The following is a 22,887-nucleotide window of genomic DNA, read 5'->3' on the forward strand; positions in this document are numbered from 1 at the left end:
GAAAATTAAGTTGGTCTGGCATGATTTGTTCTTGACAAATCTATGCTGGCTATTATTTATCAGTGTATTATCCTCTACTAGCTTACAACTTGTTTTGTTCCTGTATCTTTCCCTATGTCAAAGTTAGGCTGACTGGTCTATAATTCCCTAGGTCATCTTTGTTCCCCTTTTTAAAGAAAGGTATTATGTTTGCCTTTCTTTGGTACTCTGGGACCTCACCCATCCTCTGAGTTCATGAAAATAGTCACTAATGGTTTTGAGATTCCTTAAGTACCCTAGAGTGAATTTTGTCAGGACCTGCCGAGTTAAATACATCTAACTTATCTAAATATTTTTTAGCTTGTTCTTTCCATATTCTGGCTTATGTTCCTTCCCCCTTATTGTTAATATTAATTGTGTTAATCATCTGGTCACAGTTAAACTTTTTAGTGAAGACTGAAGCAAAATTGGCATTAAACAATTCAGCCTTCTTGATGTCAGCCATCATTAGCTCAACTTCTCCACTAAGTAGTGGACCTACACTTTCTTTGTCTTTCTCTTAGGATATTTACAGGACTTCTTATTGCCTTTTATATCCCTTGCTAGATGTAACTCATTTTTTGCCTTATCCTTTCTGATTTTGTCCCTAATATTTGTGCCATTCTTTTTACTGGTCCTTAGCAATTTGTCTATGTTTCACTTCTTACAGGATTCCTTTGTGATTCTGATGTCATTTAAAGAGCTCTTGATGGAGGCATAGTAGCCTTTTACTATTCTTCCTATTTTTTCTTCGCATTGAGTAGTTTGCTGTTGCTCCTGAACTCCTTTTTCCCTTAGCTATTTTTCTCTTGGGTTTATATTAAAGTCTGATTTTTCTAAGTCTGTTGTCCATATTCTGCTGCTTTCACTTTTCCGTTTCCTTAGAATCATGAAATCTATCATTTCATGACCACTTTCACCCAAATTGCCTTCTACCTTCAGATTCACAACCAGTTCTTCCCTGGTAGTCAGAATCAAGTCTAAAATGACTGTAACTTTGATTACTTCCTCCACCTGCTGAAACAAAAAGTTATCCCTGATACATTCCAAGAACTTATTGGCTTGTTGTGTTTTGCTGTATTACTTTTCCAACAGATGTCTGAGTAGTTAAAGTTCCACTATGACCAGGTCTTGTGTTTTGGGGATTTCTTTTATTAGTTTTAGAAATGCCCCATCCACCTCTTCGTCCTGATTCGGTGGTCTATGTAGACCCCTAACATGATGTTGCCCCTGTTTTCCCCTCCTTTTTCTCTTCCCCAAGAAACTTTCAACTGGTCTGCCTCTAACCTCCTTCTGGACCTCAGAAGAAGGTATATATCTTCTTGATGTATAATGCAACACCTCCTCCCTTTTTTCCCTGCCTTTTCTTTGTAAGAACCTAAGAACACAAGAATGGCCATGCTGAGTCAGACCAATGGTCCATCTAGCCCAGCATCCTGTCTTCTGACAGTGACCAGTTACAGATGCATCAGAGGGAATGAATAGAACTGGGAAATTATGCAGTGATTCCTGTCATCCAGTCCCAGCTTCTGGCAGTCAGAGGCTTAGAGGCACCCAGGGGTTGCATGGGGTTGCATCCCTGACCATCTAGGCTAATAGCCATTGATGGACCTATCTACCATGGATTTATTTAATTTTGTTTGAACCCAGTTATACCTTGGCCTTCACAACATCCCCTGGCATGAGTTCCACAGGTTGACTGTGCATTGTGTGAAGAAGTACTTCCTTGTTTTTGTTTTTAACCTGCTGTCTATTAATTTCATTGGGTGACCCCCCCCAGTTCTTGTGTTATGTGAAGGGGTAAATAACACTTCCTTATTCACTTTCTCCACATCATTCGTGATTATAGACTTCTATTATATTCCCTCTTTGTCTTTTGTTTCCAAGCTTGAATAGTTCCAGTCTTTTTAATCTCTCCTCATATGGAAGCTTTTCCATACCCCTACTCATTTTTGTTGCTCTTCTCTGTATTTTTTCCTATTTTCTAATATATCTTTCTTTTTTGAGAGGGGGGTGACCAGAACTGTAAGCAGTATTCAAGGTGTGAGCATACCATGGATTTATATAGTGGCATTATGATATTTTCTGTCTTATTATCTATCCCTTTCCTAATGGTTCCTAAAATTCTGTTAGCTTTTTTGACTGCTGCTGCACATTGAGCAGATGTTTTCGGAGAACTATCTAGAATGACTCCAAGAGCTCTTTCTTGAATGTTAACAGCTAATTTAGACTCCATCATTTTGAATGGTATAGTTGGGATTATATTTACCATTGTGCATTGCTTTGCATTTATCAGCACTGAATTTCAGCTGCCATGTTGTTGCCCACTCACCCAATTTTCTGAGATCCCTTTGTAACTCTGTGCAGTCAAGGGACCTTGTCAAAGGCTTTCTGAAAATCCAAGTACACCATATCCAGTGGATCACCCTTGTCCATTTGTTGACCCCCTCAAAGAATTCAAAATTTGGTGATTTCCCTTTACAAAAGCCATGTTTATTGTTGCCCAATAAGTCATGTGTCTGATAATGCTGTTCTTTGCTGTAGAACTATAGAATTCCTGAATAAGCCATTATCCCCTACACCAATATTTCAGTCATAAGATTTATTTCACCAAATTTCAGTGATTCTAATTAAGTCATAATTTAGCTTTTGTCATAATACTTCCAGTCTTTCCTATTTATGCCCCATACTCCTTGCTGTTGTGTATAGAGATCTAAGCTGTTGAGCAGATTCTCCTCTCCTCAATATTTTCCCTGTTGTTATGCCTATGTCCATATTTTCATTTTCCATTCGCCACCCCCCAACCTTTAGCCATATGTTAAGGTTGCCTTTTTATGCTTATTTGTGAGCTTTTGTCACCTGCTCCACTTTGAACCTAGTTTAGAGCCCTCCCCCCCAGGTTGATGAGTTGGTATCCAAAGATGCTCTTTCCCTTCTTAGTGAGATGGACCTCATCTCTTCCCAGCAGTCGTCCTTCCTGGAACAGCATCCCATGGTTGAGAAAGCCATAGCCTCCCAGCGACATCATCTGCACAGCCATGTATTTATCTCCAGGGTGCACTTTTCCCTGCCTGAGCCCTTACCCTCTACTGGGACAAGGGTCAAGAACACCACCTGCAGTCCCAACTCCTTCACCCTTGCTCCCAGAGCCATGAAGTCACTGCTGATCTGCTCAAGGTCATACCTGGCAGTATCACTAGTGGTCACGTTGATGAGCAGCATAGAATAGTGGTCAGAGGGGCAGATGAGCCTCAGCAACCTTTCCATGATGTCCTGGATGCGGGCTCCAGGCAGGCAGCATACCTCCCAGGACATCAGGTCATGTTGGCAGCTGTATGCCCTCTCTACCCCTCAGGAGTCCCCAACCACCACTACCCTTCATCTCCTCATCTGGGGTGCAATGGACGTGAGCTTCTTAGCCTTAGGAGCAGGTGGCTCCTCTTCCACAGCCATTGGGGTCTGCTTATAACCTCCTTTCAACAGTACAGCATACAAGCTCTTGACCTCAAAGGATGGGGCACCTGGGAGGGGAGTGGAGCACTGTCTGCTGCCTAAGGTGGCCAACAGCCAGTCTCCTCCCAACAGAGTGGCCAGTTCTGCTTCCTCCTCTGATGCTACTATAGTCATCTATAGTTAGCTAGCATCCTCTGTCCCAGATGTTTCCATGTGTGTCCTGGTGATGAAGTCCTCATGCTCCCGGATGCTACCCAGATGAGCCACCTCTTCCTGCAGCTCTCTGACCTGCTTCCTGAGGGACTCCACACACACCTCTCACACTGGGTGGGTGGTTCCCCCTTCCTGGATTTCTTTGGCAGGGACATTCAGGCTGTATTCCCAGCAAGTGAAGACCAGGATCTGAGTAGAAGTCTCCAGGGTCTGGATGCCTGTCTGGCAAGGGGCCCCACAGGTGCAGGCAGAGGAAGAGTTAGCAATATTGTTGGCGCTGTACCGTTTTCCTCCCATTGTGGGTTCTTCATTGTAGAGTATCTGCAAGTTAAAAGGGGAAAACAAAAAAAAACCACCCCAATTTCCCTGTCTTCCTCCTCTGGTGAACTCAGCTAGCTAACTTCTTTAGTCTCCCAGCTGCCTTTGTCTAACCAGCCACATGTCTCTGTAGTAGTCTATGTACTCTAAATTTCAACAAATGCAGATTCTATTGGACCAAGCAGGAAGTGATTCCCAGAGTCAAAATCATGCCACTGAGAATGCCCAGCCTCTCTCTCCAACATGATTAAATCTGGGGATTGTTAATTCAAGTGCCCCTACTGTTGCAGCTCACAAGGGGAGCGGTTTTTCAGCTTGTCAAACCGTTTGTAACTGTATAGATCAAGATGAACATTTTGAATTTTTCCTGGGAGTTAATAAGAAGCCAGTTTGTTTGTCAAACTTCTGATTGATCTTCAGGTGTAGCCCTACATTGCAATAATCTAACCTTGAAGTCACAAAGGGAATGTATCTCAGAGTCAAAGTCTGGATGTAAGGGGAAATTAGAAGCTTCTGCAGATCCCACCCCTGACTTCAGGAGCAGAAGGGTGTAACATTTCCAAGTTTTGAATTTTTTCAATGAAGGGTGGGCAAAACCCTCAAAAATGACAGTAGAATACCTGTGGGGACCCTCATGATCCTTCATGCAACCCACTACCGTCACTTCTATTTTATCCAGATTAACTTTGCTCTCATCCATGCCCTAATTTCAGCCCCGCATTGAGAAAGCAAATAGACTGCTCATCCAGATCTGTTTGTTTTCTGGGTACAGATAGCATCACAATCCAGATCAACTCACTTGCTCCCAAAATAGTCTCATACCTGTTGATTATATGGGTGAAAAAACTGAGTCCTACGATACGCTGCACAAGAAATTGCTCAGTGAAGACAAGCAATTTCCACAAATCAACCTATGAGATCTCTTGGAAAATAGCAGAACCACTTGTAAACTGGGGACTACAGGAGATTCAACAAAAACCTAATGGTCAACTATGTCAAAGTTTTCTGATGAATCTGAAAAGAATCAGTGTAGACACCTGATCTTAGTCCATCACCTGGATGAGATCATCGACCAATGAGAAAAGAGCAGTTTCATGTCAAACTCAGGCCAAAAGTCTAACTGAAAGGGATCAAGAAAATCTGAGATTTCTGTTTGGCTCCACGCTTGTCTGTCTACCATCTTCTCAATAATCTTACCCAACAAGGAAGATTAAAGACAGAGTGTTAGTTTGTGAGATTGTCAGCGTGAAAAGATTTTCTGAAGAAGAGCTTAAAATATAGATGGACAGCAACTTGACTTGCACTCAGAAGTGAATATAAAGCCAGATATGTTTTGTCAAAGAACTATGGATAACTACAGACAAAGACATCTGGGTACTCTTTCCAGATGTGCTACTGATTTACAGTGTGACCTTGAAAATACTTAGACCTGGTTTACTCTTTAAAAAGTTTTACTGGCATAGTTATGTCAATTAGGGGATGTGATTTTTTTTTTAACTGACATAGCTATGCTGGTAAAAGCCCTGTTATAGATGAGGTTATGCCAGTGTAACTTTGCTTATACTGGTGTAGCTTATGCTGGTTCCCAGTATAAACACTTTTATACTGATAAAATTGCATCCTCACTACAGTGTTTTGCTGGCACAGCTATAATGGTATAACTATACTGGCAAAATCTTCCTACTGTAGACAAGGCCTAAGTCTGTATACCTCAATTCCCCATCTGTAAAATGGGTCAAATACTGCTTAACTATATTTGTAAAGCACTTTGAGCTCTATGGATGGAAAGATCTATGTTAATGCCTGTTCTTTTCATGTGTATATACATTTTCCCCCACTTCATTTTAAAATGGAATTTGGTCTTTAAGTGCATGAGTTAAAGATCAATGTTTTAAGTATATGAAAGTTAGCATTCTAAGCTTTCGGAGGGCATAACACCTTGGTTTCTAATTCCAGTGATTCCCCAGTTATTGGACATTAAAATAATATTGGATTTGAAATGCATATGGGAGAGGGAAGGCAAGATGGTAGTCAATAATATCATTCTAAAATTCTATATTTCTTAAAGTACTAGAGACCAATAAAGATGAAATACTGTAGGGAAAAAATGGGATTCTCAATTGTACAATGGTTTAGGATGGATATGCAATAGGGGTAAGCATCTAATTCCCTGAAACTTCATATGAAAACTCCAGCCTAAATCATTAATTTCATCTCACAAATGTTACTTTGACAGCTCACTAGATATTATTGATCCTTCCCACTAGCACTGAGGCTTTGGTCTGGCAGTGCTTTTTCGGCACAAGTTTAGGATTTAATAGTGTGCATCCTGAATGTCTGACCAATGCAGTTTTTAAATCCTTGATTAAAGATAAAGTAGTATTTTAAACCACAACAAACTACATGCAATAAATGGAAATGAGTCTGACTTAAAACCACAAATCAAGGAAGTTTGGAGTCAAGGTTGAATTTTATGAACATCCATCCTTAGCTCACTATATTGTGTCTACGGAATGGTATGTGAGATCATTTATTGTTTGAGAAACTTACAATTTGAAAGATCTGTAAAATAGGGCAGAGGCACGTTTGCAGGGTGGTGTGAGGGTTTCTTGCTCTGCCTTTCCTCATTCTGTCTCTGAGTTAAATGGAGGATTTCAATCTTCAGCACTATTTAGTTTAAAAATCTCCTAGACCAGATTGTGAAAAGGCCAGATTGGAAAACACACTCATGTAAATTTGGTGTGAACTTCAGTGGGGTCTCATGTAAAAGATCTAAGCATATTTTTAATGAGGGAGATTGAGAGGAGCCTGGTTGTCATTCTGATTCCTCTGCCTTCATGCAGCAGTCTCACTTAATGTGCTGCTCTTCTTGATTGGCCTCTACAAAGCACTCAGCACCTCTTCTTAAAGGGTGTGTTTTAAGCAGGACCTTTAAGGTAATTGAATTGGCTGGCTTATTTTGTGAGTTTTGGATTGCTTGTGTTAGGATCTGGTTCCCACCTTGAAATGCCAGTCTGGTTGGCAGAACATGGGTTGCTTGAATCGTATTCAGTATTAAAATCTATTCCAAAGGTCAGTTTTTAACTCCAAACCCATTTGTAGAAAGCCAAGAAACAGAGGTGGGGGACAAAAATAATGAGCCAAATTTTGCTGTCAGTTTCACCTGTATAAATTCAGATCAAATCAGTCAAGCTTCTACAGATTTACACTAGGGTACTTAAGAGCAGGATTTGGTGAATTGCCTTCCAAATGATACTAAGAGAACCTCAATTTTGACCAACCAGGTTTATATCTTATAATTGTTTACAAGATCCAGGAACTAGTTATTATTATTTGTATTGCAGTAGAACCTAGAGGCCCCAGTCAGGATCAGTCCTTGTATGTATTTTATTTTTCAACATAAATGTTTCACTGGTTTTTGTTTTGCTTTTAAATCAAAAAGAGCAATGTCATCAGGCCAAAACATCATGAGACGTTCTAAAATAACTATTGTATGAGAGATAAAAGGTAAAGAAACATAGTTTGGTTTCAGGCTTTTGAGAGATTATTATAAACATTGAGGAAAATATTATTTTTAAAATAGCTCAGCTGTGCCCTGTAAAACCAGTAAACTTCTGTTTTAATTCCCATATAAGTAGCAAATGGCTGCTCTGTGTGTGTGCGCGCCTTTTTTTCTTAAATATTGCTTACTGTATAAGACCCTGTTTGCTTAATTTCAACCTAACTGAATTTTTATAGCCATGCCATAAACCTCCTGTAAATAGAGGCTTAAATGGAAATGCTGACATAACCTTAATTACATTGGCTCCAGCATGATACTGTGATTAAAGTTTATTTACTTTGCATATGCGCGCGTGTGTGTGTGTGTGTGTGTGTGTGTGTGTGTGTGTGTGTGTGTGAATTCATTGTTGAAAAGCTAATGGAAAACTAATGTGGCAATGGAGAATGTGATCCTGTGCACAGTGTTTTATTTCTTGGCCATCGAAAACAGTGGGGGCATGTTTACAATATCAAAGAGCTTATTTTTAATGTAGGCATGTTAATAATTTAGAAATCATTGTGAAACTGAACAGGTTTCCCACTTTTAAGCTGTTCACTGTTCTTTCATAAAGTGTTTATACCTGGCAGCACTCACTGTACTGTGGCTGGTGAATGTAGTAGTATATTCCATTCAGAATTGGGAAAAGGGGAAAATCTGCTGCATGAACATGAGCTTCTCTATCTAATGTTATAGTTGGGCTGTTGTATTTTTCTTTTCTGGCTGAATGAAATATTAAAAAAAGAAAAGCCAACAGATTTCTCCCCAAAGTGGTTGTACAGCCTAAAACCAGATATACATTCCAAAACAATCTCCATTGCATCAATAAAACTATTATAAAGTAACCTTTATGAAATTCTCCTCAGTGAGCAGTTTTCCTAACTGACATATTTATAATACTGAGGAAGTGACTGAGATAAATCATTTAGGGGATTGAAAACTAATTTAGTAAACAGTATGTTACAACTCTTTTGTGTGCAAACTTTGAACTCTAAGAAAACTGTCCATAAGACACACATTGCAGAAGACAATGAAATTGTCTCACTTTCTACCTCCACATTTTCTTTGAAATCATTTGTCTTGGTAGCACCACATTTAATCTCTGCTATTGCTAGAAATGGGCCTGAACTAAAACCTCAGATCTTAGGCAGTTAAGGTCTGTATCTGAGCCATTTGACTCAGACACGTCGGGTTATTACATGTGCAGTGTCACCAACTCTTGTGATGTTATTGTGACTCTCATGATATTTACTGTTTTACTTAAAGCTCCTGGAGCAGAGAATCTCAGCTTTAGTTAAATAAACAAAAACGAGGAGTCCTTGTGGCACCTTAGAGACTAACAAATTTATTTGGGCATAAGCTTTTGTGGGCTAAAACCCACTTCATCAGATGCATGGAGTGAAAAATACAGTAAGCAGAATATATATTCTAGCACATGAGAAGATGGGAGTTGCCTTACCAAAGGGGGTGTGGGGGGTGTCAGTGCTAACAAGCCAATTCAATTAAGGTGGAAGTGGCCTATACTCAACAGTTGACAAGAACGGGTGAATACCAACAGAAGGAAAATTACTTTTGTAGTGCTAACGAGGCCAATGCAATCAAGGTGGCCCATTTCCAACAGTTGACAAGAAGGTGTGAGTATCAGCAGAGGGAAAATTACTTTTTGTAATGACCCATCCACTCCAAGTCTTTATTCAGGCCTAATTTGATGGTGTCCAGTTTGCAAATTAATTCCAGTTCTGCAGTTTCTCATTGGAGTCTGTTTTTGAAGTTTTTGTTGTTGAAGAATTGCCACTTTTAAGTCTGTTATTGAGTGTCTAGGGAGACTGAAGTGTTCTCCTGCTGGTTTTTGAATGTTACAATTCTTGATGTCTGATTTGTGTCCATTTATTCTTTTGCGTAGAGACTGTCCGGTTTGGCCAATGTAATGGCAGAGGGGCATTGATGGCACATGATAGCATATATCACATTGGTAGATGTGCAGGTGAATGAGCCCCTTATGGTGTGTCTGATGTGGTTAGGTCCTATGATGGTGTCCATTGAATAGATATGCAGATAGAGTTGGCAACAGGGTTTGTTGCAGGGATTGGTTCCTGGGTTAGTGTTTTTGTTGTGTTGTGTGTAGTTGCTGGTGAGTATTTGCTTCACGTTGGGGGGCTGTTTGTAAGCAAGGACTGGCCTGTCCTTATTTGTTAAATAAACAAATTACCCTCTTAGTTGTGGAGAAGTGCTTGAAAATGTGAACCAAGTAAATCCCAAACACTCAGAAACCAAGAATTCCAGTAAAGAGAACCCCAAATGTTTTTCGTTTTTAAAAATCTCTTAATTTGTAAGCCAGTTCCTGAATATTTTGTGGACTTGACTTGTGATTTTTGAATGTTTGGGGCTGGCAGTACTGCATGTGCATTTTGAAGATAGAAACAGAAGGGAATATTAAAAGAGGCTTTGATTGGACAACTTGATTGGGAGATTGAAATCAGTGGTTCCCCTCTCTTCTTTTTTCTTGTTCTTAGTACATGCACTGTAATTCTGAATACAAGTGATCCATCCACCTGAGTGCATAGTTGTTTTGTAATATCTATAGCCATACCCTCATAGGATAAGACATTGACATTTGTGTACACCAAATGTCATGTCACATGCAGTCTTTACTACTGTTAAAACTTGACTAATGTTTATGTTACAAAAAAGGGGTAGATTGATTTTAAATTTCTTTCTCCAAATCGTGCATGTCTAAAAATAGAGACAAATGTGACAGTGGTGCAGTGTGGTAGGAAGCCTGGGGCAAAGGGTGAACCAACCCTAGTATTTAAAAGGATCTTAGTTTTATAAGATCATGTATTTTGCAGAATATACTGTAGGTGGAAATGTAGGACTTGATTTTCACAGGTTCTGAGCACCTGTAGTTCCCGCTGACTTCACTTGGAATTGTGGTAGTTACTGACTCTTGATAAACAGGTGTTTCAAGCTGGATGCCCAAAGATTGAGGCCCATAAAATTGGTGCACTCTTACAAAAAGGTGGGCCTGAGTGGCTGGCCAATGGCTACACAGCAATTGGATCTGATTCTCAGCGAGTAAGGCCTCCTGATTCTCAGTGCTATGCTTAATCCAGGAAACTATCCTGGTAGCTGTGATGTGACACTATAGTTCATGCTGGGATATGGCAGTGGAGTGGGAGCCAAGTGGTACATTTAAGGAAATCTAAAGAGGAAAAAGGTAAGTTCTTTGTTTATATGCTGAATGCCCTGCTTTAGTCTGCTAAGTGAGGGCATTCAGCATACATTGCTCAAGTCTGTGAAATTTACATTTTTTATTTTGGCTGTTTGCTTTTACTAGAAGGGAGCACAATGTAGGCAAATAGTTTCAAACTGTGTGGTCCGTATGATTTATACATACTGCTCAGAACTACCATTAACCAGATTTCTTGGTCTCATTCCCATTTGTTACAGTGTAATTAGGTATCACTTAGCAGCAAGAGGGGTGCCCTTTCCATTAGAGAGAAAGAAGGGAGCTCCTTGATGCTGAAGTATAGTTGAAGCTTTCATTCAAAGAAATGTGTAAAGGTGTGGAAAAGATGTGGCAGATTTACCCCATTTTGAAGGGTTACTGTAGTTCTGGATCAATTATTGTCTGAAGTGAGACTGAGAAACTTCTGCTCTGTAATAACTTTTGGAAATTAAGTTGGAGAGGGAGGGAGAGGAAAAAGAACACATGCTGTAGTTCCTTTTGGCTGGCAGCTGAAAAGTGCTCCTGCATAGGTCAGCCAACTTCTGAATACATCACCTTCTTGTTAATTGCAGCCTTTACGTAGCACTGTGACTAGAGAGCACTAGTCCTTATGTGACCTATGCTGCTTTGGCTGAAATACTGCAATGGTAACTTAAAACTTCAGTTGAAGACAGCTTCTGCGACAAATTAAAGGCAAAATGGTAGTTTTTCCATGGTCCAAATCACTAGAAACCAGATTCTCCAAGGAGCCTCCAAAATTACAAAATTTGTGAGCACACCCATTTGCACCAGTCAAGTGCTGCATTCATGCACACAGCAACTACCTCTTACTGAAGCTATGTCTACACGACCACTTATGCCAGTATAATTTATGTCTCTCAGGGTGTGAATAAGCCAGCCCCCCAAGCAACATAAGTTACACTGACCTAAGTGCCGGTGTGGACAGAGCTACGTCATCGGGAGAGTTTCTCCTGCCGAAATAGCTGCCACTGCTCGTTGGGGGTGGATTAATTAAGTCAACGGGAGAGCTCTCTCCCATCAGCTTAGAGCAGCTACCCTCAAAAGCTTACAGCGGCGCAGCTGCAAGCTCTCTAATGTAGCCATAGTTTAAGGCAGGGACTGTACCTAGCACGATGAAGCCAGGATTTCAATTTGGGCCTGTTAATAAATCATTAATACTGGCTGGCTCAGACTTATCCTGGGTAAGTAGTGCAGGTCAGAAGGGGAAGACCTATTGAGGATCTGTTTGGGATTTGGGATACTGTCCTCTCCTTCCATAAAGGGGGTCTTTCCCTGTTTGTCTGTTTAGTGCAAAGCCTTATGGTCTTATTTGGACTTATTAACCCTAAACAACCAGATAGCAACCAAATATCTTTCTTCCACTTTCATCTTGCTAGGAACCTTGCCCCTTCCTCTCTGATGAAGATTTGACCACAGTGATGCACGTGTTTCTCATCTCTAGACTAGATTACCCTGATTTACTGTACTTGCTGTTGACTGTGCAAGCACTGCTATGAACCCAGCTGGTGCAACAGGATAGGCTGCAGTAACGTATGTCTCCCCCATCCTCCTTTCCTTCATCTGTCTCCTAATCTGCTTTCAGTGTCACTTCAAGGCTTTGTTCCTGATTTTTAGGGTCATCAGTGGACTAAGATACTCCTGCATCTGTGACTGCATCTCCATCAATCATGTATAGTCAATGGGACTTAAATATGTACTTAAGTATTGTCCTGAATAGGGACAGATTGAAGCATGTAGTTAAGTGCTTTCCTTTGTAAGAACTTTATAATTAGTAATAGTAACTAATAATTTCATAAAAACGTTTAAAAATCCCAATACATTCATGTAGGTATCTCTGTCTTCAAAAGTGAAAGGTACAAACAAGTAGCAGTTAATAATGGTCAATCACCAAGCGTTTTGGTGGTTTGGTTCAGGAAAGCATGCAAAAATTAGATGTTTACCTAAACTTACCCTAACTGTTTTGGTGTAGAAATTGTCTTGAAATGCCTTAGAAAGAGCAATGAAAGCACACCCATTCTCACAGTATATTGATACTTCACCATCCAAACAAAACTATTTTTTGCAAGAACTACAGAGCTCCACAGGAATGAAAACAATCAGCACCACCACACCAGCTAACTAACCACTTTGACCTCTGTGTTTTGGGTGCAGTTGAAGTATTGATTAAAAGCTGGGTCAGTTTTTCTTTTATTTCAACCATCTTGTCCCTCTCTAGTAGTAGTTAATATCTTTTGGTTCCTTAAGCCCAACAGATTTGTTTGTAGAAACCAACACCAGATATGAAACATTTGCCAAAGATATTTTACTTATCTATGACGGTTGCTGTACAGCATTTGGTTGAAATGTATGAAGGGGCCAATAAACACAGTAGACTTAGATACATTAGATAGACATGTTCTTTGGTTAAATTCCTCACAAGTAACTGATAAATTTTGAAAGGCCACTGGAAGACAGCAGTGGAAGGACTGGTTAGTTCTGACTAGAACTTATCAGCAAGTCTGCACCCACACCGTCACTAAAATGATTCAGGCAGATTACTTTTTAGGATTTGGCCTTTAACTTACGTGTGTTGGTGAAATGTGCTCTGTAACTATCTCATTGAACATAAAATCTCCTTCCTGGTAGATTGTCTGCATAGAAGCCTCTCAGATAATGCAGAGTCTCAGAGAAACCATGCATTGGGATGTCCCATCTTCCATCTCTATTGATTCCATGAATAAGCTGTGAAATAATTTTCTTGTCTATATTTTAGTAATTTTGTGTGTTTTATCTTTACCTACTATATGGCCCAGAGTTCAGGACACCTAGAGTAGCAGTTTGCATGTAATTCGTGTCATATCCTATCATAAGCCTTCATTCTTCCAAAAATAGGGGAGGAAAAAAGACTTTTGCCGTGTGTGAAATGCCTTTTATTGCACTAATTTGAAATGATTCGATGTGATAGACAGCAGTTTATCAAAACAAAATCTCATTAAAGTCTGTTTGCACTTAGCCCTGAATCTCCTTTGAATAATACGATAGTAAAGCTTTCTGTGACCAGACAGTAACCTGCGGTAACCTGCGGTGTGTGTACATTTATGAGCGATGAATAAAACCATTGTTATCATTCTTAAATGTTGGCATCAATGCTGTGCTAATAACATTTGAAAGTTTCTGCTTTATCAGCAACAACTACTGGCAAATAATCAGCTGTTTTGTAATGGGACGCTCAGAAATAGCTGCTGAAGGAAGTTGAGTAAGCTTCATGCAAAAAGACACTGCTGCATTTATGATGATACTATTTTTGTTGAGTAAGGATGACATGACTGTTGTTTTTGCTTTTTAAATATACAATGCAATTAAGAATGATCAGTTTTCCCACACATACCACAAAGCCACTGAAGCATAAATGCTAATGACTGGACCCCCTTAAATTTTGAGTGACTTCCGCCGTTTTGGCAGCTTACAGTTATGAATGCATGTTTAATACTGCTGTGTGGCTTGTCATGTGACTGCAATTCTTACAGAGATTGCATGTGCCTCAGAGGTAATTGCTAATAAGTACCAAACTCTTTGTTTTAAGCCATAATGCTGATTTTGAGAATATTTTGGAATATGTATTTATTGCAGTTGTGTCATCTTTCATGCAACGTGTACCTTTTTTTAATGAGAAAAGTTCTTTCCGTGTGTATGTACATATTCTGTATCTAATAATGGTGGCACCAGTGGAGACCTCAGGATTAGAAATTGCAAAGCATGAAGGTTTGTAGAAGAATTTGTAATTTGCATTAATAGAGAAATAGCACGTGATCACATAAATAAAAATGACTGGGTTCTATACATACAAAAGAGCACATAGAAATGAAACATTAACTTGTGTAATGTAAGTGTGGCTAGTTTTCGAGTATATAGCATCAACGAAGAAATATTGCTATTTGGACTGAGAGATTACTAAAATAGACTCATCCTGTTGCTGAAGATTATTTTTTTTATCTTGACAGTAGTATTGGACACAATTACTGTGCTAGAAAAGTCAGAATCTTAATTATTGATACTTTTTTGTATGCAAAAAAGTGGTTATATATTGCTAGGTTAGTCCTCGATGAGTGCTGTAGTGTTTTTTTTTTTTTTAGACTAAAATCTGCATAAATAAATGTTTACATAATAAATGTTAAGGAACCCTTTAGCCTTGCATAAATCTTTTCTATGTTCTTCTTCCCAAAGTTTCTCTAGTTCATTGTCTGTGTCTCAGTCTGAAAATGCAGTGAAAACAGTTATATATATTCTGCATGCCTGTATATTTTGATTAGTTTAGGGCCAAATCAACAGGAGTTTTGAATGCTTGCGACCGAGTAAGCCTACAGGATTTGGCCCTCATTTTCTAAGTGAGAATCTTACAGTCAAGTGGCCAATTATCCAACTCGAAAGTTGCTTTTATACTTTTCTCTTTGACCTGTATAATTCTTTCTGTTAGGAAATGCATTTTATAGAGACAGTAAGCAAGTGTTGTTCTAAATGTAGCTTAGTCACTTGTGTCTCAGCAGGTTAGGCTTTGTCTACACACAAAAATTATAACACTTTAACTATACTGTTATAGTTAAAGTGCTACACAACCTGGAGAGTGGATGCAGTTACAGTGGTATAAAAGAGCCGTATGCTTCTATAACTGGTTCCTCTGTGTGGAGGGGAATAAGCTATACCAGTATACGGCACCTGTATAACTCGATCTGCACTAGGGGTTGTACTGATTTAACTATTTTGGTTAAAAAAAAAAATCACCCTTCCAACTAAAATAGTTATTCTGGTATAAAAACTCTGTAGACCAAACCTTAATGTTGCTTAAGAAAATTGCTCCCTGAGAACATACAGTGAAATTTGCCCCTGTGCATAGAACCAGCAGAAGGCCTATGTACCGTTTAAGCCCCAAGTTTGTGCTAATCCTCCGCATACTTACACAAATCATAGATGTAACTCAAACGGCTTAAAGCCAAGTTACATATCTTTGTACTAAGGAGAGGAGTAGCAGGTAAAATAAATCTGTTTGCATTGTCAGCCTTTAAAAGAAGACCTGCCAGAATGGGAAAAATCAAAGGAACTTCTTTAAATTATTAATTTTTTTTCTCACTTTGAACTGCTTTTATAAAACCATAAATTGAATCTGAACATAATGGTTCACTTGTGAAAGACCTTTGGAAATTCATTACAGGGCCAGAACTTGAAAGATAGTCTCATGCAGTATATTTTCGTCATAATTTGACATCTCTGTTTGTTTTTGTAGGCTTTCAAAACTAAGGATGGCTACCTGGTGGTGGGAGCTGGGAATGATCAGCAATTTGTCACCGTGTGCAAGGTAATGATGTTTAAGATTGACAATATGAGGTATTTGCATTACATTAGTCTTTCAGCTCTGTAAAGAAAAGCAAATAGCAATAACTTTTTTTAATGTTGCATGTTGTGAACATGGTGATAGTGGATTAATAGCATGATTTTCAGGGATGCTCAGGACCCAGTAGCTCCAGGTGATGGCAGTGGCAGTTGTGGGTGCTGCACACATTTGAAAACCAGGCCATAAGGTTTGGAGAGGTCTAAATTGACCAAAAATACTCCTAGCCTTGTGGGTAGTGAGCATCATATAAGGGCACGTCTTCACTAGCAGCAGTGCTTTAACATGACTTGTGTAGTCACAGCATAGCACTGGGAGACCACCTCCACGAGGGGAATAGCTACCAGCACTGGGAGCGCGGCTCCCAGCGCAGGTGGACTGTCTACACTGGTGCTTTACAGTGCTGAAACTTGATGCGCTTGGGGTGTGTTTTTCACACCCCTGAGTGAGAAAGTTGCAGTGCTGTAAAGTGCCAGTGTAGACAAGCCCTGAGTCACACACTTGGGCCCTTTTGAAGAACAAAGACCAGATGAGTTGTGTCATTCAGTCCATGCTTAATACAGCCATAAATATGCTACAGGTGGGAATTTTCAGCTAGAGATGGGGGAATCTTGTGGCATTCCACTGATAGTATAGTGCAGATTCCTTTGGAACACAATTTAGTTTGTGTGGGAAGCCAACAAACATTGAAAAAGGGGCATTGTCACCCTTTACAGGACTATGGGCCCAGTTCAGCAAGGTAGTTCAACATTTCCCTAACTAACTTTAAGCATGTGACTTGAATGGGACTACTCATGTGTTTAAAGTTATGCATGTGCTCATATACCTCACTGAATCTGGGCCTAAGAAAAATACATCCATTTTCTACCTCCTGTTTCTGTTGAAAGTTCCCAGGAGAATCTTAGATTAACTTTTGAGATCTCAAACCTTTTATTACCTGTCTTTAAACACAGTTCCCCCCATCCCCAATAAATACATTAGAATAACTTTGCTTTCTTTTCTTTTTTTCAATCTCGAGAGTAGTTTGTGCCATGGCACAGTGTTAAAGACAGAAGAACACGCTAAAATCTAGCTGGCACAAATGGTGGATTATAAGTGGTATAGAGACTGTTTGGTTTTTCATTATAATTTTTCACGTTTTCTCCCCTCTGCTCCTTCAGAATAATAGAATTGTAGGGCTAGATGGGACCTCAAGAAGTCACCTAGTCCATTCCCCATATTGAGGCAGAATGAAATATACCTAGACCATTGCTGACAGTTGTTTGTTTATCCTGTTCCTAAAAACCTCCAATAGCGGGGATTCCACATTTTCTTTGTTTGTTTGTGAGAAAGGCACATGGGACTATATCAAAAGCCTTGGTAAAATCAATGTATATCACTGGGACAGTAACCCTGTCAAAGAAAGAAATTAGCTTGGTTTGGCATGATTTGTTCTTGAGAAATCCATGTTGGCTATTACTTATCACCCTGTTATCCTCTAAGTCAGTGGTGGGCAACCTGCGGGTCACGGGCAAGCTGATTGCAGGCGACAAGACATTTTGCAGATTTTGACCCCCCGGGAATGGCGAGCGGCGGGGGGCCATGCGTGCGGACGGTCAACGTCCGCAAAATGTCTCGCAGCCCGCAGTCAGCTTACCCTGATGGGCCCCATTCGGCCCACAGGCCACAGGTTGCTCACAACTGCTCTAAGTGCTTACAGATTGATTGATTGATAATATGTTCAGTTATCTTTCCAGGTATTGAATTTAGGCTGACTGAATTATAATTCCCTGGGTTCCCTTTTAAAAGATAGGTATTATGTTTGGCCTTCTTCAGTCTTCTGGGATCTCACCCATCCTCCATAAGTTCTTGGAGATAATCACTAATGGTTCTGAGACTGCTTCACCCTCAAGTACCCTAGGGTGAATTTCATTCAGGCCCAGCTGACTTGAATACATCTAATTTATCTAAATATTCTTTAACCAGGTTTTCCCGATTTTGGATAGTGTTCCTTCCCCCTTATTCACAGTCTCCTTATTTGTTTGTCATTTTGCTCACTCTCTTTGCTTCTTTTTCAGTCTGTTTTTGTCATTGCTTGTTCATTGCTCTTTTTGAGTCTTTTATAAGCAGAATGCAAACCCAGTAACATCTGGGTTGGAGTCAAACTTCTGAACCTATGATGTTTAAATGGGTTAGAAATTAGTCTCAACAAGTTTCCCCATTCCTACTATAAATGATCACACAAACATAAAGTTTATTACCAATTTAATCAATTTTAAATTAGTGCTTTATGAACCTCTCCACGTTCAATTTGAATGTGAATCCAAAAGCTTGGATGCTTATCCTAAAACTTACCAAGACCTTTTTTGGGCTGGCAATCTCATTAGATCAAGCTTCGTCACAAGATGTCCATTATTTTCCTGCTTTGACTATATCGGACTAATTTGCACTTCTATAGTGCTTCACATCCAAGTATCTCGAAGTGCAAAGCAGTCACAATTATCTGAAATTCACGTAGCCAAAACCCCTTGTACTTAAAAACTGAGTCTTATTTCCCTTGAATTCCAGGTAACTGTGGCTGAACCTGGCACCTTGCTCCCTGATGGGCTGCTTCCTCCTGCTTGGGTTTGTTCTCTTGGCCGCAGACAGCTGGCCAACTTCCCCAGGGTTGTCCAGCTCCACAGGTTTTCAGCACACAAGTCTCTATGCATTGAAATCTCTTAATCACTGTAAAATGTATAAACCCCATGGGGAAGATGGATGACTGAATAAGCCAACTCTTCAGAGTTTAGGGTGACCAATAGAGCTGAGCGAATAATTGATTTTTCGGTTTGGTAGCTGAACTGAAAAATCCCCCCCCAATTTTTTTGATTTGGGTCAACCTGAAATGGAATTTTTTCTCCCCACCAAAACAAAATATTGAAAAAAAAAATGTGTAGGGAGCGATATATTTTTTTCTTTTTTTCATTTTCAGTAGTCATTTTTTGGCTTTTGGCTGTGCTTCACCATTTGAGGGGACCTCTCTGCATCTCAGGAGAGTGGGAGAGCTCTGTCTTTATGAAGCATCAGCAGTTAAAGAATTATACATTGAAGTGCTGTGGAGCTGGCCATCCTTGAGTAAGTTGTCATGGCTTTCTCTAATATGGGAGCTGGTTCAGGACGCTTTGAAGTCTGTGTTCAGAGTCAGGAGGTACTGGAGACCCTGAACATAGGCTTTTTAGCCTGCAGACTTCAAACCTAAGCCAGCTCCCATAATTAGTCAAGATCCAATTACTCAAAGGCTTTGGAGTCTGCTGAGACCTTTGAAAAATCAGGTTGTACTATATTACTTAAATCTAACAACAGCCCAATAAAATAGGTAAGGGCAATACAGGGATCAATCCACCCACTTCTAGGTGTTTAATGGTGCACAGTAAAGCTACACAACAGTTTAAGGCAGGAAGATTAAAAGAAAAGAAGAGGACTTCAACCAGTTTAAACAGTAAGGGGAATTTAGATAAACATTATGTAAATTATCTTGTTGGAACTGAGCCAGAAAACCAGGCTTACTACTCTTCTAATTTTATGAAAAGTGCCATGAGAACTTCAATTGTAACAAATGGTCCAGGTCTTCGTTTTATATCCCATCTTAAAGCGTTAAATACTATTAGAATAGGCTTATGCAAGACATTTCAGTATCTCCACAGTACTGTACTGCCACAAATGTGCAAAAATTAAAATTTTGCATACACAAGGGGAAAAAATGTTGGTTCAGTTTTGAGCAACAGTTCTCATTGAGTTTTCATCTCCTTATTTAGAAGGACTAACATTGCTACTCTTAAAGAATAATTATAGAGACAAACTGAAGTGGTTAAGATGCCCAGAAGCTCAGTAGGAATGCCTAGTTTCAAACCAGATGTAATGTTGTTAAAACTCTTAAAGGTTTGTCCCACTTTAAGATGAAGGTTACTTGTGGAACTAAAAAACGTAGGGAAAGGGAAGAGGTGATAAATTAAGAGTACTTTAATTGCCAGAAGGATCAAAATACTTAAGCTGCAAGAGGGACCCTCAGTAAATACAGAGAACATTAATTCAAATATTTGAACTGGTATCAAAGAGCCTTATTATGAAGGGTCAGTGTTAAAAATATGGAACATACGGAAGCTGTTGCCTGTGAAGACATTCACTACAGAGATGTAGCAGCCAGCCCAGAGCTGTAAATGATTACAGCCTTTCTGCCTCAACCATATGCTTTTGGACAAGTAATCTTAAAAAAGAAGAAGAAGAAGAAGAAGAAGAAGAGGAGAAAACCCACAAATTATTTGTTGAGCTAGATCTTTTGATATTTGATTAATTGCTGAAGACTTTCTGTGAAACTTCTCTATTTTCCACACACAAGCACAGAAGCAACATGTTTCATATTGATCAACAATTAAAAAAAAATGTGTTCTAACGTGGGGCTACTTGGATCTAAATGTGAATTCTAAAACAAAGACACATTTCAGGAATGGGCTAATGTATATAACAAAAGAAAAATCCACAAATTTTGGAAATGAATAGTCCAAATGTATAATCTCCAAACATCCATTCTTAGGCATTTTGAAGGCCAGTTCTAGTGCAAGTGTGCTTGAAAAGTTAGGGAGTGAGGGGAACAGTCTAACTTTAAAATGATCACAGTGAAATAAACAAAACAACAATGGCAGGATGACACACAAAGGCCTTGTCTACACTACCAGGGTAAGTCGACCTAAGTTATGCTACTCCAGCTACGGCCATGTCTATGCTTACCGGGGATTGACACTGCTGCGACACTTCACTGCTGTGAAGACCTGCTTAATCGACTGCAGAGCACTCTCTGGTCGACTCCGATACTCCACTGGAACGAGAAGAGTAAGATAAGTCGAAGGGAGAGCATCTCCCATCGACGCAGTATGGTGTAGACACCACAGTAAGTCGACCTAAGCTATGTTATTCACGTAGCTGGAGTAGCATAACTTAGATCTACTTGCCGCGGTAGTGTAGACAAGGCCTACGTGAATAATGTAGCTGGAGTCGATATAGCTTAGGTCGACTTATTGTGGTGTCTACACTGCACTGTGTCGAAGGTAGACGCTCTCCTGTCGACTTATCTTGCTCTTCTTGTTCCGGTGGAGTACCGGAGTCGACCAGAGAGCGCTCTGTGGTCAATTTAGCGGGTTTTCACTAGACCCGCTAAATCAATCCCCGCTGCATCGATCGCAGCAGCGTTGATCCCCGGAAAGTGTAGACATGGCCAAAGACAGAATGAATTGCAGAATAAGGATAACTGTTAGAACTTGTGTTTATCACTCACATGAACAGTCATTTACTCAGAGCTGGACTGTGACCACACCTGATTCACGCACACAACTAAACAGTCATCAAATGATAATGACATTTGGTCACTGCCAATCTAGATTAGTAGAGATTAAAAGTTAGAGGCCAGATCTAGAGATAGCATCACCATCCAAGAGTCAGTTTTGTTATGGTAGTAGATATGAGGCATCCTTGAAAATATTTATCATGTTTAGATGGTGATACCTTGCAATGGCCAAGTGGAACCAGGATCAACAAACTAGAATTCTCTCTCTCTCTCTGTAAGCAAGATGGAGAGAACTCGTATTATCTTTTTCTTTTTAGGAATTCTCCCTTTCCCTTTATAATGATAGAGGAGTTGTTTTGATTTTGTCTTGTGGAACACAAATCAGCCCATTAACTAACATCGATCTATTCATCTGTCTATCCAAACAAATGCTGAGGTTAATACAGATACTGTAGGTCTTGATAACTCATATGGTCTTCTTCTGTCCTATTAATGTTCCTATAAAACTGCCAAACTCTTGTTGCCACATTTTTAAAAGTCCTTTTTCAGTCTAATTCCACTTTGTCGGTGCATTATCATTAAGTTTCCAAGACGTTAGGTGGGTGTTACTTTTACAAGATATATTTTTCCTTTTTATGAGGTTACCACCACCTTTTTTCTTCATTAATACTTCACTAAATAATAATGAAGAAAAATGACACCCCAAAGGAAAATATGTTTGCTTTTTATTGTCGTTTTAATACAAAACACTGAAATGGAAAAAAGACCACTTAGACATAGCATTTCCCCTATCTACCAGAATTATCAAATACAATCAGCATATCTTTCTCTGTGATCCTGTGACACATAACTCAGTGTAGCATGGTCCCAAGGAACTGACTCTTTTTACAGTGCTATGTGTATGTGTCTGTCTGTCTCTCTACTGTTTCCCCACCCTGGCCACAGTTACATGCAATCTTTGTAATGTACTAGAATGTATAGTATCAATGCCTAGAGACATTGTTAACACTGGTCTACAATTTTTGAGAAGTCGTCTGCTTCAGAGATAAAATGTGCTATTTATTATGTATTTTGATGTGCTGAATTCAAATATGACAATTAAAACAACTGATTGGCTACTGTTTCTAAGATATTTCAGTTTTTACATTTTATGTCTATGTATATTGTGTAGATAGTAGAGTTTTAATCATAAATTGTAAACCTAGGTCTTTTCATGTGTTTATGGTTGCTTTACATGATAATATTTCACCTGTCCTGTTTATGTAACACTTTAAAAATCAGCAAAAGGGTTATATAAATAAAATTTATTATGAAACAAAAGGCAAAAAACTATTCTGTACATAGTTTAGTCCTATTCAGTGTCTACTCGGCGCTTCTTGGCTTGTCTCTTGTATTCATTAAATGGAGCATCTCTTGTCACTGTCCAGCAATAGTCT

The 22,887-nt window shown here is 39.4% G+C and overlaps 1 protein-coding gene across 2 annotated transcripts in view; it reads left to right on the top strand.

Moving 5' to 3' along the window:
* The window catches only part of LOC112113496 (succinate--hydroxymethylglutarate CoA-transferase), a 579,588-nt gene that overhangs the window by 184,992 nt on the left and 371,709 nt on the right, over window positions 1-22,887 (top strand). For both annotated transcript variants that reach the window (XM_024209791.2, XM_024209792.2), the window contains one exon: window positions 16,048-16,119. In XM_024209791.2, coding sequence (XP_024065559.2) covers window positions 16,048-16,119 — 72 coding nt within the window. The remainder of the gene's footprint in view (window positions 1-16,047; window positions 16,120-22,887) is intronic.

Source organism: Terrapene carolina, unplaced genomic scaffold (genome assembly GCF_002925995.2).
Source record: "Terrapene carolina triunguis isolate 2854851 unplaced genomic scaffold, T_m_triunguis-2.0 Scaffold182, whole genome shotgun sequence".
NCBI lineage: Eukaryota > Metazoa > Chordata > Testudines > Emydidae > Terrapene > Terrapene triunguis.